Source organism: Martes martes (genome assembly GCF_963455335.1).
Source record: "Martes martes genome assembly, chromosome: 2".
In the NCBI taxonomy this organism is placed as follows: domain Eukaryota; kingdom Metazoa; phylum Chordata; class Mammalia; order Carnivora; family Mustelidae; genus Martes; species Martes martes.
In genome coordinates, this window is record NC_137889.1 from 193439795 (window position 1) to 193458362 (window position 18568).

At 36.0% G+C, this 18568-nt stretch overlaps 1 protein-coding gene across 1 annotated transcript in view; it reads right to left on the reverse strand.

Annotated features, from left to right (window-relative positions):
- Nucleotides 1-7073: 7073 nt before the first annotated feature.
- Nucleotides 7074-18568, reverse strand: part of LOC308338373 (transmembrane protease serine 11D-like) — a gene marked incomplete at both ends in the record, with an annotated part of 56231 nt that continues 44736 nt past the window's right edge. The window contains 4 exons of the mRNA XM_080796371.1: nt 7074-7235; nt 10298-10440; nt 11543-11802; nt 17009-17186. Coding sequence (XP_080652497.1) covers nt 7074-7235; nt 10298-10440; nt 11543-11802; nt 17009-17186 — 743 coding nt within the window. The remainder of the gene's footprint in view (nt 7236-10297; nt 10441-11542; nt 11803-17008; nt 17187-18568) is intronic.

Below are 18568 nucleotides of genomic sequence, written 5' to 3' on the forward strand. Positions count from 1 at the left end.
GGAACTGAAGTCTTTCACCTAATAGGATTGGAAATTGCAAATGTGAAAGTATTTTGCACTTTATTCAAAAGAGGGTCATACCGTTTTTGAGTGTGATTAGATCTTTAGAAAAAGACATCTTAAAATTAAAATCAAGGATTACTATAAAATAGGTTTTTAAAATGTATAGCTGGTGGTAAAATAAATTACTTGCCTGTATGACTTTAGAGCAAAAATTCCCACTTGAAAGTTACTTTTTGGCTCAGAGTTATTCTATTTTTCTTTCTTTTTTCTTGGTAAGTTTTATATGGTCTATTTCATGTGTCCAGTTTATTCGAAGTAAAGAATGTGAAGTAGAGAAAGTTATTGTTGAAGCCTTACAGATAAGGGAATGGAGACAATGAGTATGGTTCACCATGGTCCTTCATTAGATCATGGTGAGTGGAGGAATCGTGCAAATGGCCGCAGAGCGGTGGTGCGCAAGGATAGAGAGCTTTGGTCTGAGTCAGAGAACCGGCAACTGAGCTGTCTACTGTCCTTCCTACTGTGTGGGCTCACTTAGTCACTTCAATTAACGTCTGACATTTTACCTGAAGTTCAAACAACTTTTCTAAGGACAAAGCTTGCTTCTTCAACTAAATGTGACCATTAGGTCATATTATGAGTCAAATTTATTTCCTTATCCTTTCCTTTTCTAAAAATAACAATATATGAAAGTGTCTGATAATGTGAAAATCCTATCCAATGCTGGGCTGTCGTAGTTCGAGTAATAGTATCATTGCTGTTTATCAAATTGTTCTTTATATTGTTGTCATCTAAAAGTGTATCTGTAAGGCTCTGACATCATGTTAAAGCTTCTCTTCAGTGTGGATGCCTGCAATAAAACCTATTCTAAAAATTACAAGTATATGATAGTTTAGAAAGCTGCATTAAATAGGTTTAGGCAAACTTCTGACATTTTCCCTGTTATGAGTCCAAACATCTAAATATCTAGTAATATCCAAGGAATTTACTGAATTTATCTCTTCTGAGCATAGGTTAGTGTCTTCAAGTCAGATTTGGCTACTATATTTGGTAGTTTTCTTTCTCTCTTGTGAATCAAGTGAAGAAACAGCTGATAGGAGACCCTGTTTTCCTTGACTGGTAAAACCAAAACAGGAAAATAAATTACTGTAGTCATAAAAATGGAAATGTTTAGAATATTAAAAGAAGCTTATTTCAAGACAGCTATAAAATACTAGTCCTGATTTTGTAACTCTTTTAGAGAGGGACTGAAAATGACAAGGCAGAAAATTACCAGAGATTAGGGTCTCTGAATCCCTAAGTACTTTTCCAAGTATTATCACAGATGCTCTATTTATAAACACATAGAAAAAACATACTGTCTTTTTTAACTTAGGAATTTTTTTTTACATTTTTTTATTATTGCAAGTATAATTACTTAATAATCTCTGAATCATTTGAGCTTGTCTCTTGCTACAACATGGGATTATATATATCTTTTTATTTTACCCTCAAACTTATAGTTTAGGAAAATTACTAATTGCAGAAGAAATAGTACCAGATAATTTAATAGTACCATGTACACTAGAAATGTTTCTTGACACTGTTAACATTGATAGGTAATCCTGCTAGATCTATAAAAATTCAATGAAAATATTAATGTGGATTATGAACAGGAATAATATTGCTTTTTCTGCTATCTACCATGAAACATACTTTTAAAAAAGTTTCATATATTTCCTTCAAGGGCTCTTTTCTGAATGACCTGAGAATTATTGATTGCTTTCCTTCACCATGCCTGAGGATACTGACAATTGTTCTGATCAGAGATGTGAAAAATACTACACATACAGGAAAGTACATAAAACATAAATGTACAACTTAATGACTTCTTATAAAGCAAATATCCATAGAAGTTTGTTAATAAGCCAGTAGTTCTCTGCTTTTCCCTTCTTAGGGATAGTTCTACCCTGCTCACCTAAAAGTGAGCATTGTTTTATATTTTTTGGCAATAGATTCCTTGCTTTTTTTTGAAAATAGTTTTTCATGAGTAAAAATAAATTTTTAAACAATACAGTTGAAAACAGAATAGTATTTGTTTTTCTTAATGACTGTCTTCTTTAACTTTGTGTTTTTAAGGCTCATCCTTGTTAAGTGAGGCTCTAGTTTATTCATCTTTATGGCTGTAGGATAGTCCATTGTATGACTATAACAATTTATGTATTCATTCTACTGCTGATGGCCATTTGGTTGTTGCCGTTATTTTGGCTATTATGAATAGTCCTACTTATGTGCGCCCATTTCTAACATACTCACTTTGGAGTAGAATTGCTGGATCATAAGATATGCATGTGAGATACTTTATTGGATAATGCCCATTTCCCCTTGTTGTTTAAAGCAGTTTATATTATGCCATCCTTGTCAGTTTTTGAATTTGTTAGACTTTCAGTTTTTGTCCATTGGTGTGTTGTTGTGGTATATTATAATGGCCGTATTTTTTATTTTTCTTATTTCTAATAAGATGGAACCCCTTTTATTGCATTTATTGGCCATTCAGGTTTTTTCTGTTGTAACTAATTGCAATCTTCAGTCCATTTTCTTTTATTGAGTTATTTGTTTTACTTATCAATTTACAGTCGTTTCTTATATATTTTAGGTATGAGCTAATTTTTAGTTATGTGTATTGCAAATATTTTCCCTCTATCATTTTCCCTTTTTATTCTTTAATAGTGTCTTTTGAATAACAAAATATTCTTAATTAAATAAAACAAAATTTAACACATTTTCTTTAAGTCTTTTTTTGTTGTGATACTAAAGTAATTTTTTCATCTTTAAGATATCAGGATATTTCTCAAGGTCATCAAGATATTTCCTTATTTTCTAAAAAGTACATTCCCCATTCTCTCTTCCAGTCATCCAAAATGGCTTTTGCCCCCTACTTCCCTGAAAGTGTAAATGCCATCAAATTGATATTCCCAGTTTCAGTCCCTTCTCTGAGCCACGGATGTGTATTTGTAGTTGTTTGTCTGACCTGACTGTACAATTCAAATGTAACAGATTCAGGAAGAAACTCATTTTTAAAAAAAAGATTTTATTTATTTATTTATTTGAGGCAGAGAGAGTAGAGTGCCCTTGTGTGTGCAAGGGAAGGGGGGAGGACAGAGGGGGAGGGACAGAGAGGGAAGGAGAGGGATACACAGTTTCCACATTCAGTGCAGAGTCCTAAAGGGGGTTCTACGTGGGGCTTGATCCGGGGCTTAATTTCACAACCCTGAGATTGTGACCTGAGCCACAGTCTAGAGTCAGATGCTTAAGCAACTGAGCTACCTAGGGTGCCTCAGAAGGAAACTTTTGATTACCCATCCTCTAACTCTGTTCCCCCTCAAACTTTCTTTTCCATTGTTCAGGCTTAAGATTTGAGTCATTTTTGATCACTCCCTTTCCCTCAGCCCCTAAATCTAGTCTAAAGGCAATTTCTGCTATTTCTTTCTACAAATATTTCCTGAATTTCAAGTATTTTTCACCATCTTCACTATTTGCTCCTCAACCCAAGTAGATCCCATCGTTTCCCTGGATTATTGCAAGAGTCTTCTGACTTGCCTCCCTTCTTCTAACTTTTGTCCTTTCTAGATGATTTGTTTCATGGTTGTGCACCAGGTTAAATAAACACTGTCCCAATGCTCTGCAATTCCTCTTTCTCTCAAAGACTTTTATGCTCCCTCAAAACTATTTCCTTAATTGTGGGTAGAATCTTAGCCTGGAGGGGACCATGGAAATGGTCTGTTTTTAAGCCTAACTCATGACAGAAATCCTCCAAAACATTTCTGGTGGTGATCATCCAGCTTCTGCTTCAGTATTTCTCTTGATAAGGGACCTCTTCCTTCAAAAGAAAACTGATTCTTTCAGAAATTAATCACTAGAAGTATGCTGGGAAATGACCCGTTTCCCCCATAGGAAATTGATCAAACTGATTGATTAGAAATGAGAAGGACAGTGTTTTGGGATTTGGATTATACAGACATACGAAAAAAATAAAGAAAAAAACCTATCTGGATCTGTTTGAACGGTTAAATGTTAGGCAAACTAGAAAATAGCAATTGAATCATGTAAATTAGAGCCTGTGACAGATTTAGGTAAACAATCTGAGAAGTTCTTTGTTCCATTCTCATATAAACATTATAGTAATTATTATCATGGCACATCAATGCTCTGGAAGAGTCACTTTTGATATTAAAAAACATTTCTCCTGAATCTTCTAGGACCTCCATCCTTCTTTTGTTATCCTGTAATAAATATCTTACCCTTTATCAATGCATCCATCAAGTTATATTACATGTTTATCAATACCTCCATTCTCTGGGTGTCCTACGTGTAGGTACTATGTCCTATTTATCTTAATGTTATTAGTGTCTAGTAGAGAGCCTAGAACATAGCAGGGCTCAGTAAAGTTGTTAAATGAATGATCTATACTCTGTAATTAAGACCTCCAAACAGTGCAATAAACAACCAATTGTTTGCTCTAAACTTCCTTGGATAATTGTCTTTTCATTGCTCTGCTTACTATTTTAAACCCAAGAGGATTCGGTTTAAACATCAAATATTTACTTTGTTTGCTTTTTTTTTTTTTTTTTTTTTTTCCTGGTTAGTCTGTGTTTTCTATATTCTGAACAGGGTTTCCGTGGTATTAATAACTTTTTTCTGGCACTGAATTAGGGTGCTAGAAAATTTTTGCCAGAGCTTGCAGAATGATTTTTTTTTATAAGAACTGAAAGGATTTATGAATTACTACTCTTCCCCCAAATACACAAAATTGCTTTCATGGAGTTACTTAGTTCTCAGGAAATGGAACCCATCAGTACATTAAAAATAAAGAAAAAAAAAGAAGCTCTTAAATAGGTGTTCTGGTATTCAAATATCTCTTCATAAAAATAAACATTTGTGGGGCACCTGGGTGGCTCAGTGGTTTAAGCTTCTGCCTTCGGCTCAGGTCATGATCTCAGGGTCCTGGGATCAAGCCCCACATCGGGTTCTCTGCTCAGCGGGGAGCCTGCTTCCCTCTCTCTGCCTGCCTCTCTGCCTACTTGTGATCTCTGTCTGTCAAATAAATAAATAAAAATCTTAAAAAAATAAACAATTGTTATATATTTTATTTTCAATAAATTGAATTTGTTCTATTTTCTGCTAAATAAGTACTCTATATAGCTTTCAACATATAGGAGTAAAAAATATGATTATGTGAGGGCATACACACACACACACACACACACACACACACACACACACATCCATACAGAAAACACACTCCCCTTGAGGCTTACTCTAAATTACCAGTTTAATGTTGTCACAGTAAAGCCAGGGAGTGTCAAGCTGGATGCTTGCCTCAGTTACAGAGCTTGATTATAAGGCAGCAGAAAGGGCCAAGCCTTTAGAGTCTACTTAGCAATTCTCTTGTTGAAGATCCAATGAAATAAATTGGACCATCCTTCATAATCATAATTTCCCTAAATACTTAGGTAGGGAAATAGTTTTAAAAGAGTCTGACAATACAAAGAAAAAAAATGAATAAGCTAAACATCTAACAATTTGTTAGGTCAAGCCACATGAAAGAAAAACAATGTAAGTGACATTCATGTAGGAAGTTATAGAGAAATCGTCCCTGTAAATGCGTGCTTAATAGAGATTTTGTAGTAAAATGTCAATGGAAGCAACTGAAAAAAAAAGTTTATTTGAAGTAAGGTGTACTAACAACTTGTACATTTCATCAGGTTGGTTAAATTTTCAACTTCTTTTCCTTAAAAGTACATCACTGCATTATAGTTTGTTCACAATTTTCATGAGGACATACAAGAAGTTTGCATCACAACGCACGTCGAGTTCTGATACCCAGGTGTTGTGTTAGCTTTCAGAAGGGAGAAGCCCTGACACATGCGTAACCCAGCTTTAGTCAATGCGAGGATCCCATAAAAATTCAGTTACATCGTGATTCAGACTACATAAATTGCTGTGCCATTGAATTTTAATGGATTTTATTTATGTTCTTTGGTGATGTGTGTGTAAGGGAGAGAAAAGTAGAAATAGGAAGAGAGGGAAAAGTTCCTTTTCTAGGATAATTCTATTAAAATTATACCATTTAACCTTTCTCTTTGCAAAGCAATTCTTCCCATATGACAAAATTCATTACTTGTATTTAGCTATTGAGGATCCTTAAATTCTCAAAAATGACAGCCTCTGGGTGATCTTTAGTTCTTATGATTACTCCTATTTAGTTGATATTTAGTTGTTCAAAGGAGTATTTATTACCCTATTTAGTTGTTCAAAAGCACTGTGTAGTTGTAAGTTAGCTGAGAAGGTTGTGTAGGTGTATTTCATCAGTTTATGGAGGAAATACATTCTCTCATATAGATGAAGGATATTTTTAATATAAGCCATCATAAAGTTATAATTTATTGGGTCTCAGTTGAGGAGTGACTGTTTTACCTTTGATCTTAAATGTCTGATATTCATCAGTTCTATGGGAGTGTGTTTTTATAGGATAATTAAGATTGCTGTAGGATTGTACAGTGACTTCCCATATTTAATTCTCGGACTAATACCACCTACAGAATATTGCATAACCAGAAATTTCAAATAAATACTATTTTTCTTGCCTCATGCTATTCTTTCTGTCTTGAATGTTACTCTGCCACTTCTCCTTTGCGAATTTCTATACTTGGCCCAGTTTCAGTGAGACTTTTTAGAGAAGACTCCTCTGACCCTGCAGATTTGTCCAGATTCCTCTGAAGTCTACTCCCAGGGTACCTGTTTTTCTCATTACTGTCTCTTATCACAACTGCAGTAAAACTGTTAACTCTGTAACTAGCTTACGTGTTTCCTCTGCCCCACAGCCACAATACAATGCAATTTTCATACAGCTTTCTTGAGAACACATAGGATCCGTGTAATAAAGAACAGATAGTGTTTGTGAAACCATATTCTGGAACAGGATATTAAAACAGGGCACTTCGAGTCTCTTTTCCTCCTGAAAAGGAAAGCTTTGGAATTTTAGATATACACCGGCATACAGACTTTGCCACAGAGATGCATTCATTGCGCTAGACCCCAGTTTTCTCAGTTATCCAGTCACGATAGGCTGTCACTCGGGTATACACTCCTGGCTTATCTGGCAGACCGCACTGATCCCCCCAGCTTACTATCCCCACGAGGAACCAAAGCCGCCGTGAGTCCTCTTGAACGAGTGGGCCACCAGAGTCACCCTGAAGGAAACACAATGATGAAGTGTTAGGCAACCCTAAAGTATTAAGGAGTTTATTTCTATGTCAGTAGAAGTCACACCCATTACCACAGTAAATTTAGTCTGACATTTTCTGTTGAAATATTATACTGTGTTGAAATACTATACCACTTTCCAAGTGAATATTACTGAAATCCTTCAAGAACACTCGTTCCTTCAGCATTCGTGAAAAGATGAGAAGTGTGTTTCCCAGACTGTCCTCAGTTGCCCGGCTGATGGCTTCCCATCCCCGACTTTACCTCCTCCAGGAAGCCTTCCATGGCCTGTGTCTTCCCCCTCCCACTGCCACCCCTTCTGGCTTTGGGCTGGGTTAGTTTCTCACTGCCTATGTTCCCACGTCCTGTGTGTATCTCCTTCACCGCTTCTGTATTACTTTATACAAGCACATTTTGGGTCTGTTTGAACTTAGTCCCTTGATTCAGTTGCCCTCGTGGCAGCCACACGTTGCTGCCAAAATCACAGCACGGAGGATACTTATTCAGTGTCAGTTTTTCAGGCTATTCTATAAGGTCTGCCATGGAAGGCACACCTGTGCTGGACGCTGCTGTACCCTAAGCTTCTAGCTCACAGGAGATGCTAAGGAAATATTCTCTGGGTGAGGAGTCTTCATAAATCTCTTTTGTCTTCCTATTCATAGTACTGCATGGTGTCTGATGCATAATGTAACATCAAAAAGGATTCTTTGGTGAATTATCAAAAAAAATTATATGGCAATGAGTAAAACACTCCTTATGAAATACTTACTCACCAATTATAACCAACCAATCAACATATATTTCCAAATGCAGTAATCTAGGTGGGGAGACAACTTTAGTCCGTTTTACATGCTGCTCGATCGGTTAAGTGGGTGGGTTCTGGAGTTAGATAGCCTGGGTTGGAATCCTCTACTTGTCAGCCATATGACCTTCAGTAAGCTGTTTAATGCTCGCTCCCTCTGCCTGTTTCCTCACCTGTGAATGATGTTTCTGTATTTTTTTTTTGTTTTGTTTCGTTTCTGTATGTTTAAGAGAGTTTTACATATACAACACTTACTGTATAGCCAGCATACAGTCTGTACTAATAAAAGTCAGCTATTACCAAAGGTGCTTTTAGAGTAGTTTGCTATTCATTTGACGACTCTTAGTAGCTAGCTCTTCGTACCTACTTAGCTACTGGTCCAGATGGGGAGAAGGTCAGGGTGTGAATCACCAGCTTGCATGGCAGGCACTGCCTCGAGCTGATTGGCACCTGCGTCCTCCGGGTTATGTGTTTGTGCTCCAGTTAACCCGTTCTCCATGCTTTCTCATCATTGAGTTTTTGTTGCAGTTTTTTCTTTCTAGTAAGTATCTGCATAATGTCTTACCAAGAGTGGGCAAACAGATGGTAAATGAAGAGGGATGTGTAATTTTCCCTGTATCTGGACAGCTTCACTGCCTTAATGTGCAGTCATCTAAGCTTGTGTTCTCTCTTCTAGACTATAACTTTGATGAGTGCTAGGAACACCTTGCTGTGCCTGCACAGTATCTGGTGGACAGAAAGTAATTCATACATTTTCTTTGAATGAGTGAATGAATGAAGGAAGGAAGGAAGGAAGGAAATAAGTAACTGATCTCATAAGCTCTTTTGTAAAGTGCCATTTCTTTTTGAAACAAAACCTTTATGTATTGTTGAAAATTACTTTGTCCGGAGTGGAACACACAAGGAAATTTTCATGATGAGCTAAGGCTTGATCTAGGCTTGAGGGGAAGAGCAGAATTTGTGCATGCCGAAGGTAAGGGGGATCTTGAGGAAAGCATGAGTAAGTGTTCTCTACCACGAAGACATCTCCACTTAAAGGAAAAAAGCCCATGGGTAGTTAATGGTATTTTGAAAATTGATAAGCAGTTCCTCTCAATTTACACATATCTTGCAATCATTAAAAAAATGTTTAGTTTTGGGAAAGAGCCCACAGATTGGGATCTTTGAAAAAACTGTGGAAGAGCTACTTCTTATCTACTTTTTCAAGAATGTGAACACTAAATATAAAAGCCAGTAATATTTGAGGAAAGAATAAACCTGATTTTTCTGCATACAATTTGCTCTAGAAAACAGCAGCAGTTTCCTCAAGAAAGATTAATTTTTCTTAAATTTCCAAAAATGTAATTTCTGACAGTAAGTAGTTGCTGCTTCTACTAAATGGGGTTTCAGACATTAGATTAAAATCTACTGAAGGACATAACCACACTAATTTTTTAAATAATTTAATTAAAAATCTTAGTATTAAACCATGTTCTAATTACTTAAAGATTTCATAATTATTTGCATTTTTATGTTTGGTGAAAATGATAGGAAGATCTCAATAGTTTTCCCCCCTCATTTGTGCTGTTTTACAGTTATGGACACTGTTGTGACTCAAATAACTAAGCTTTTTGTGTACATTTTCTATCTTTAAGGTGCTGATATTCAGCTGTTTCTTATATTTTAAAATCAATTACTGTCTATGACTCTTATATGAGTGATTAATTTATTTAAACCTTTAGAGTGACTGAGAGTTTGAGATTGAAATTATGTATTTTTTCAGAGATTGCGGTTATTAACATCAGTGGTCATGGTCTAGGTTAACAACAGTAAAAATAGCTGAGATGGCTGAGATTTCTTTGTTGTTTAGCACATGCGACGCAGTTAATCTTCATCTGCTCTTTAATGTTACCTAAAAAATTCTGTACTACTCTTATCCCCAATTTATGGATAAAAGATTAGTCATAAAGGTTAAGGACATTATATGTTAATAAAAAAATAAAATAAAATAAAAAGGTTAAGGAGTTCAAATGCAGTTCTGTCTTGTTCTTGAGCTTTGCTGGTTAAACGGTCTGGAATTCAGTTTCTCAAAATTAGTGTTGGATCACCTTCATAAGAGAGTTTCAATTAGAAAATCTAGATAACAAATTTTTAGAGGATCAGGGCTGTGTATTATAATTATGTTACCTCTATGCCTAGCACAGTGTCACAGGCTAGTAAGTACTTATAAACTTAGATAACGATGTGATAACATTGTCATGAACTTACCCGGCATGCATCCACTCCGCCTTGAGGTAGACCAGCACATAGCATTCCAGGCGAGACGGCTCCATTATAACTAATTGGTGCATTACATACGTCATTACTTATTATTCTGACCCGTGCTTGCCGTAGATCTGAAACCGTGTTACCTGTGAAGTATAAAAGCAAACGAATAACAAAATTGATAAATTAATAACTCTATGGAAATAGGGGAAGGAATAAATGTATCCCAAGCACTATTTCTTATTCAGCGAAGGAGTCTATTGAAGATGTAAGTTGATTCCTGCAGTAGAGTAGAATAACCCCTGTACACTGATCAATTTTATTTTCTTGCTTTATCTTTGTGATGCAGTGCCCCTTAGACCTTGAAAGCAAAACAAATCTGCTGTTGACTAGTAGTATTCAAATTATTCACTGACCGACTTTGAATTGAAAAAATAACATATTGAAGAACCTTTAATCTAGCAATTGAAAGAGAAACCAGTCTGGTTTCAAGACTAAAGCACTAATTTATTGTATGTTGATGTTCCTGCAAAGTGGCACTGCCATTTTTGTGATTGGTACACATTTTATCTATTTTACCACATTACTTTGGGTCATAAAAACACAATGAGATATTTTCTAGGACAATTAAGCCTTCATATTATTCCTTGGAGATACAATCTACAACGTGAGCTGAAGCATGTGGAAGTTGTTAATGCTCTCCTTCCACACCCTGGCTGATATTCTCATTTTCACCATGGCCCTATTTGTTCCTTCATGTTGCCCTCATTTTTATGCCTATTTTATTTATTCAATAAGCAAGAGTGAGCAATGCTTATGTATATATGGAGTTTCTTGCTCTAGAGGCAAGATTCATTTCATCTCAGAATACCTTAATGGTTGTTAATACCCTTAGAGAATACCTATCCAAAGCTTCTTTTCAATTTTTAAAAAAATGTTCCTTATAGGGGAGACATTTGAGATCTACAGAGTCCCTGGATCATTGAAGAACTCATGTTTCCTCATCACTTTGGTTTACATATCCTTATCACTATGTTTGAGAATTCCCCATAGTTTGTAGGGACATTGCTTTGCTTTGCTGAGGAAACCCAGTAATAACTAGAGCTTGGACTCTTCGAATATAAGATTGTTCCTTCCATAGAACATGTCCTTCAGGTGTTCCCTAATCTAAAAAAAATTACATAACAGCAAGTGCCAGGGGGTTTTGTTATTGTTGTTGTTGTTTTTTAATTTTCCTGAGGCACTTACCACCAAATTCTGAAGATCCCCATCCTGTCACATAAGCAGAAGAACCAGGTGGAATATTCTGGGTAGCCTCTGGGAGACACACCCTATGGATATCTTTGGTAAAACTGATGCCTCCATCAAGTTGGATAGCTGCAATATCATTTTCATGAGTTGCAGGGTTATAATTGTTATGGATTAAAATAGTCCTTATTCTTCTTCTCTGTTTAGGAAATGTTATCGAAACACCAAAGGTGGCAGTCCATACACGAGGATTAGATTGGCTAAAAAAAAAAAAAAAAAAAAAAAAAGAAAATATAATTTGAAAGGGAATTTGTGAGTGTTTTGAATATTTGAATTTTGTGTTTGTCCTTCTTGTCACCAGCTAGCAACTATTTGACCAGTATCTCTTTGGTGTATATTTCTGGATTACATAGCTAGTAATGAATGATCATTTATCTAAAGGATCTGTAAATTGGGGGTTGAATAACTCAGTGTTGCTCCTAAGGTTGAATAAAAATAAAATGTAACCACATAACAATGTAAGAGTTTTGTGGAATTTAGATAGAGTTGATACAGAAATAAAAACATATATGTCCAGGAAATAATTTTATAAGGTACAGTAACTTACGTAAGAAGAATGCTAGTTAAAAATCCTAATGAGAAAAGTAGTTTACAGTAAGCAAATTACACACATTTTTCATCTTGAACTTCTTTTGTTCAGGTTCTTTACAGAGAAGATTCTTTTTTTAAAGATTTTATTTATTGTTTATTTATTTATTTATTTAAAAAATTAACATATAATGTATTATTTGCCCCTGGGGTATAGGCCTGTGAATCATCAGGCTTACACATTTCACAGCATTCACCATAGCACACAGCCTCCCCAACCATCCTTTCCCTTTCCCCCTCCCCCCAGAAACCCTCAGTTTGTTTTGTGAGATTAAGAGTCTCTTATGGTTTGTCTCCCTCCTGATCCCATCTTATTTCATTTTTTCCCTCCCTATCCCCCACAACCCTCCATCCTGCCTCCCAAATTCCTCATATCAGAGAGATCATATGATAATTGTTTTTCTACAGAGAAGATTCTAAAGATATTCTTCATCTCTTTCTTCCCTCCCTTTTTTTTCATCCAGCATGTGAAGAAGAGCATGATTTTGGAAAAAGTTACTTTTAGATTTAAATCTTGGCCATGCCATACATTAACAGCATTATTCAGGGCAATTTATTTCATATCTCTAATTCTTAGCTTATTTGTGCATAAAATGTGATTGTTGATATGCTCTTGCTCAGTTTGTAAGTATTGAGACAAGTGTGTCAAGCACAGTATTTGGTGCACAAAGTAAGCATTCAATGAAGATAACTATTATTTTTATTAGTTAGAGTCATTATTAAGTGTCTACTTTGTATAAGAAACAGTATGAGTGTCTGGGATTAAAAATATAAATAACTATGCTATAGCAATCAGACAAAAAAAGACAAAAGGCATCTGAATCAGCAAGGAAGAAGCACAACTTTCATTATTTGCAGATGACATTATACCATGTCTAGAAAACCTCAAAGACTCCACCAAAAAAACTGCTAGAACTGATAGACGAATTCAGTAAAGTTGCAGGCTACAAAATTAACATACAGAAATCTGTTGTATTTCTATACAACAGTAATGAATCATCAGAAAGAGAAATTAGGGAATCAATCCCATTTATAATTTCACCAAAAACAGGAAGATACCTAGGAATAAACCTAACCAAAGAGGTGAAAGACCTATACTCTGAAAACTATAAAACACTGATGAAAGAAATTGAAGATGACACAAAGAAATGCAAAGACATTCCATGCTCATGGACTGGAAGAGCAAATATTGTTAAAATGTCTATATACCTGCCTCACTTTGAGGTCTTTTATCCATTTCGAGTTTATCTTTGTGTATGGTGTAATACAATGGTCAAGTTTCATTCTTCTATATATAATTGTCCAATTTCCCCAGCACCATTTATTGAAGACACTGTCTTTTTCCCACTGTATATCTTTTCCTGCTTTGTCAAAGATTAGTTGACCATAGGGTTGTGGGTCCATATCTGGGCTCTCTACTCTGTTCCACTAGTCTATGTGCCTGTTTTTGTACCAGTACCATGCTATGCTGTCTTGGTGATCACAGCTTTGTAGTAAAGCTTGAAATAAGGTAACGTGATGCCTCCAGTTTTGTTTTCCCTTTTCAATGTTTCCTTAGCAATTCAGGGTCTCTTCTGGTTCCATACAAATTTTAGGATTGTTTGTTTCAGCACCTTGAAAAATGCTGGTGAAATTTTGATCGAGATGGCATTGAAAGTATAGATTGCTCTAGGCAGTATAGAAATTTTAACAATGTTTATTCTTCTGATCCAGGAGCATGGAATGCTTTTCCATCTTTTTTTGTCTTCTTCAATTTCTTTCATGAGTACAGATCCTTTACCTCTTTGGTTAGTTTAATTCCTGAGTATTTTATGGTTCTTGGTGCTATAGTAAATGGAATCAATTCTCTAATTTCCCTTTCCATATTTTGATTGTTAGTGTATAAGAAGGCAACTGATTTCTGTCTCCAAAAGCAAAGGAAACAAAAGTGAAAATGATCTTTTGGGACGTCATCAAGATCAAAAGCTTCTGCACAGCAAAGGAAACAGTCAACAAAACAAAGAGGCAACCCACGGAATGGGAGAAGATATTTGCAAATGGCACTACAGACAAAGGGCTGATATCCAGGATCTATAAAGAACTTCTCAAACTCAACACCCAAGAAACAGACAATCAAGTCAAAAAATGGGCAGAAGACATGAACAGACACTTCTCCAAAGAAGGCATACAAATGACCAACAGACACATGAAAAAATGTTCATCACCATTAGCCATCAGGGAGATTCAAATAAAAAACACATTGAGATACCACCTTACACCAGTTAGAATGGCCAAAATTAACAAGACAGTAAACAACAAGTATTGGAGAGGATGTGGTGAAAGGGGAACCCTCTTATACTGTTGGTGGGAATGCAAACTGGTGCAGCCACTTTGGGAAACAGTGTGGAGATTCCTTAAGAGATTAAAAATAGAGCTTCCCTAGGACCCTGCAATTGCACTACTGGATATTTACCCCAAAGATACTGATGTAGTGAAAAGAAGGGACATTTGTACCCCAGTGTTCATAGCAACAATGGCCACAGTCACCAAACTGTGGAAAGAGCCAAGATGCTCTTCAACGGATGAATGGATAAAGAAGATATGGTTCATATATACGAATGGATAAAGAAGATATGGTCCATATATACAATGGAGTATTATGCCTCCATCAGAAAGGATGACTACCCAACTTTTGTATCAACATGGATGGGGCTGGAGGAGCTTATGCTGAATGAAATAAGTCAAGCAAAGAAAGTCAATTATCATATGGATTCACTTACTTGTGGAACCTAAGGGATAGCATGGAGGACATTAGGAGAAGGAAGGGAAAACTGAAGAGGGAGAAATCAGAGGGGGAGATGAATCATGAGAGACTGTGGACTCTGAGAAAAAAACTGAGGGTTTTAGAGGGGAAGAGGGTGGAGGGATGGGTGAGCCTGGTGGTGGGTATTAAGGAGGGCATGTATTGCATGGAGCCCTGCGTGTGGTACATAAACAATGAATCTTGGAACACTGAAAAAAAAATAAAATTAAAAAGTAAAAAAGAAAAGCTGGAGTAATCACAATTCTGGACTTCAAGTTATATTACAAAGCTGTAGTAATCGAAACAGTATGGTACTGGCACAAGAATAGACAAAGAGATCAATAAAACAGAACAGAAAACTCAGAAATGAGCCCAGAATTATGTGGTCAATTAAACTTTGACAAAGCAGGAAAGAAGATGTTCCAAGCATTTAAAACCATGAGTTCCTTTGGTAATCATTGACAATATTTATAACAATGGCTTTCATTATAGTGATATCCTTTACTTAGCTTTGGTGTTTGAGTCTGTCTAAGGCTTTGAATCCAGTACAGTTTATAGTACATCCTTAATTAACGCAAGTATTTGCATTCCTGGTTCCCACACTCAAAGGTGATTAAAATCAATTAGTGCCATTTTTCTTTGGCCTTTCAGGTGGGAATAAACATTAAACCTTGAGCTCCAGCCAGATTCTATTATTCTCTATCCCTTGATTCTGCCTACTTTTTCAGGTTAAAGAGCATTTGCTCAATTTGCTTCTTCTCCGTTAAATGTTACTATCCCTTCCTCCATTTTTTCCCATTGGAATTCTGAAAAATCTTCACTATTTGTAAGAAGTTCTTTGCAGATTTGAGGGTACTGTTGCATAATACAGTGCCTGTTACAAAACTGTTAAGAGAGAGTAAAGTTTATCATGATTAGTGCACAATGTTCCTAAACCTGAAAAAATGGGTAGATTTCGGGGGAAGAGAATAACTTAACCTGGCTGGAGCTCAAGGTTCATGCTTTGAGAAATAAGTCTGGGTTGATTGGAGAGGAGGGCTTTAGGTATGTGGTAAATTGGATTTTAGACTGTGGATATTCAGTGAGTCTGAGAGGAAAATAGATATGGTCAGAGGCACATTTGATTTAGATCATCTTCACTTTTCTGAGTGAACGTTTAGAGTTTAGTTCCCAGCAACTGTAGGGGTCTAGGATGCTCTAATAATAAGGCGTGTCTGTCCCTAATAGATTTTAGTCATCTGAGTCTAAAGTCCTTCTATTCTGAGTAAGTTTATGCATCCTACTCTCCACTGGCAGATTGTTACCCTCATGTTAGCAATAGCCTTCAGTTACATCAATGAAGAATTTTTTGTAAGTTGTTTAAATTCATTTTGTTTATGCTGCTCACTATTCTTGATCATTATTTTTATGCATGTTTATCTCTAACATTAGAATGTAGGCTCCTTTAAAGTACAGGCAATGTTTAACTAGCTGCTATGGTAACACTGTGCTCATAGTAGATATTCAATAATTGTTTTGAAAGAATGAGTTAATAGCATAGGACAGTCTTGGATCAGCCATCAGTCTGTTGATCAGCTTACATGATATAATGTGAAAATTTCCTATAGCAATTCATTTTGCTAACATTTGACATATGTTTAGATTAATGTATTTGACCCTATCAAAAACACTAAAACATAGATAATAGTAGGTTCCTAACTTGGGGGGAAAAAAGGGGCTTATAAAGCTTCAATAATTTTCTCAAGCTTTCATAGCTAGGATTTAAATTAAACATTCTGACATATAAATCATTGTTCTTTACCATGATGGCATACTATTACCTGAAACAGAAAAATAGGATCAAATTAGCAAGGTGAAGGAGAAAAAAAAAAATATTTTTGCTATGATAGATAGGAAGAAAAGACTCATAATTTTTTTTTGTATCCAATTATTTTGAGCACAATCCAGTTATGTTCCATCCTTGGGGTTTGGGTGGCGTTCTTCTGTATATGTCTCTCCTAGCTGTTCCCAGATGGGTAGGTAAGCTGCGGCCTCACCTTCTGAAGCAGTGAGCTGCCGTCAGGATCCACGTGCTGCTGATCAGGATGCCGCCGCAGTGGTGAACATTATTCACCTGTAGACTGACTTGCCACGGCCAGTCTCCTTCCTCCGCCTGAGTGCCTCCTGTGATCCTCTCCTCAGACAACGTTATTAGGTCTGGACGGGCCCCACAGCCTAATGAGAAAAGAACATGAATGGGCTGGGAAGGTCGTGACTCATTTACATTTGGGAGGTGCTGCTAGAATCTCTCCATCTTTTACGACTTTTCTGTGTTTCATGTGTTCTTCCCCAGAACATGTTAACCTTTCCAAAAGCATGATCAGTATGTTATTTTTTAGAGTACTTATGTGACTCCTGTCGACTGTAGACTGCATTTTAGAGAATATTTCCGAACTTGAGATAGAGGCTTCGAGTTCTGGAGAGCCTTCAGAGTTCTCTGGAGTTTCTCATGAATGGAAGTTAAGATGGGTTAGTGCTGGATGTAAGACCTTGGGCCAGAAGTTCACTAGGAAATTTTCGTCTTCTCTTTAGCTTTGCAATTCAAAAGTGTGGTCTGTGGACCTGCAATATGGGCATACCCTGGAAGTTTATAAGTTTATTAGAAATATTGAGACTGTGTGGAAATAACCTAAGGGTCTATCAGTGGAGCAGTGGGTCAAAGGAATGTCTCCCTCCCTCTCTCTCTCTCTCTGTGTGTGTATATATATATATATATATATACACACATATATACACACACATATATGTGTGTGTGTATATATATATATACACATATACACAATATATATATATATATTTACACACACACACACATATACCCACACACAGGGATATTATTCATCCTTAAAAAAGAAGGAACCCTATTGTTTGCAACAACATGGATGAACTGGAAGGTATCTGGTAAGTAAAATAAGCCAGATAAATAATGCATGGTACCACTTATATGCTGTAGAATCTTAAAAAAATAGTCAAGTTCCTAGAAAGAAAGAGTAGAAAGTAGTTGCTAGGAGCTGGAGGGTGGAGGAAATGGGGAGAATTTGGTAAAAGTGTAAAAAAAATTCAGCTTTAAGGTAAATAAGGTCTGAGGATCTAGTGTGTAACAGGGTGACTACAGTTGATAACACTATATTGTATATTTGAAATTTGCAAGAGTATAGAATTTAAAAGTTCTTACAAAAAAGGGGGCGAACAAATATGTGAGGTGATGAATATATTAACTAGATGGAATCTTTTTGATATATGTATATGTATATGTATATATACATAACAAATCATAATTTGTATACTTTAAATATCTTATAATTTTATCAATTTTCCCTCAAGGCTGACAAAAAAAATTGACTCTAAGGCACACATCAGGGAACAAATGAGAAGCTGCATTCCCCTCCTTCCCAATGTTATTGTGGAACAATTGACAAATATAGTTCTGTATTTTTAAAATGTATAGTGTGTGAGTTGATATACATATACATTGTTGATTACCAAGGTCAAGACAACCAACACCTCCATCACCTCACATAGTTAACTCTTGTGTGCATGTGGTGAGAATGCTTAAG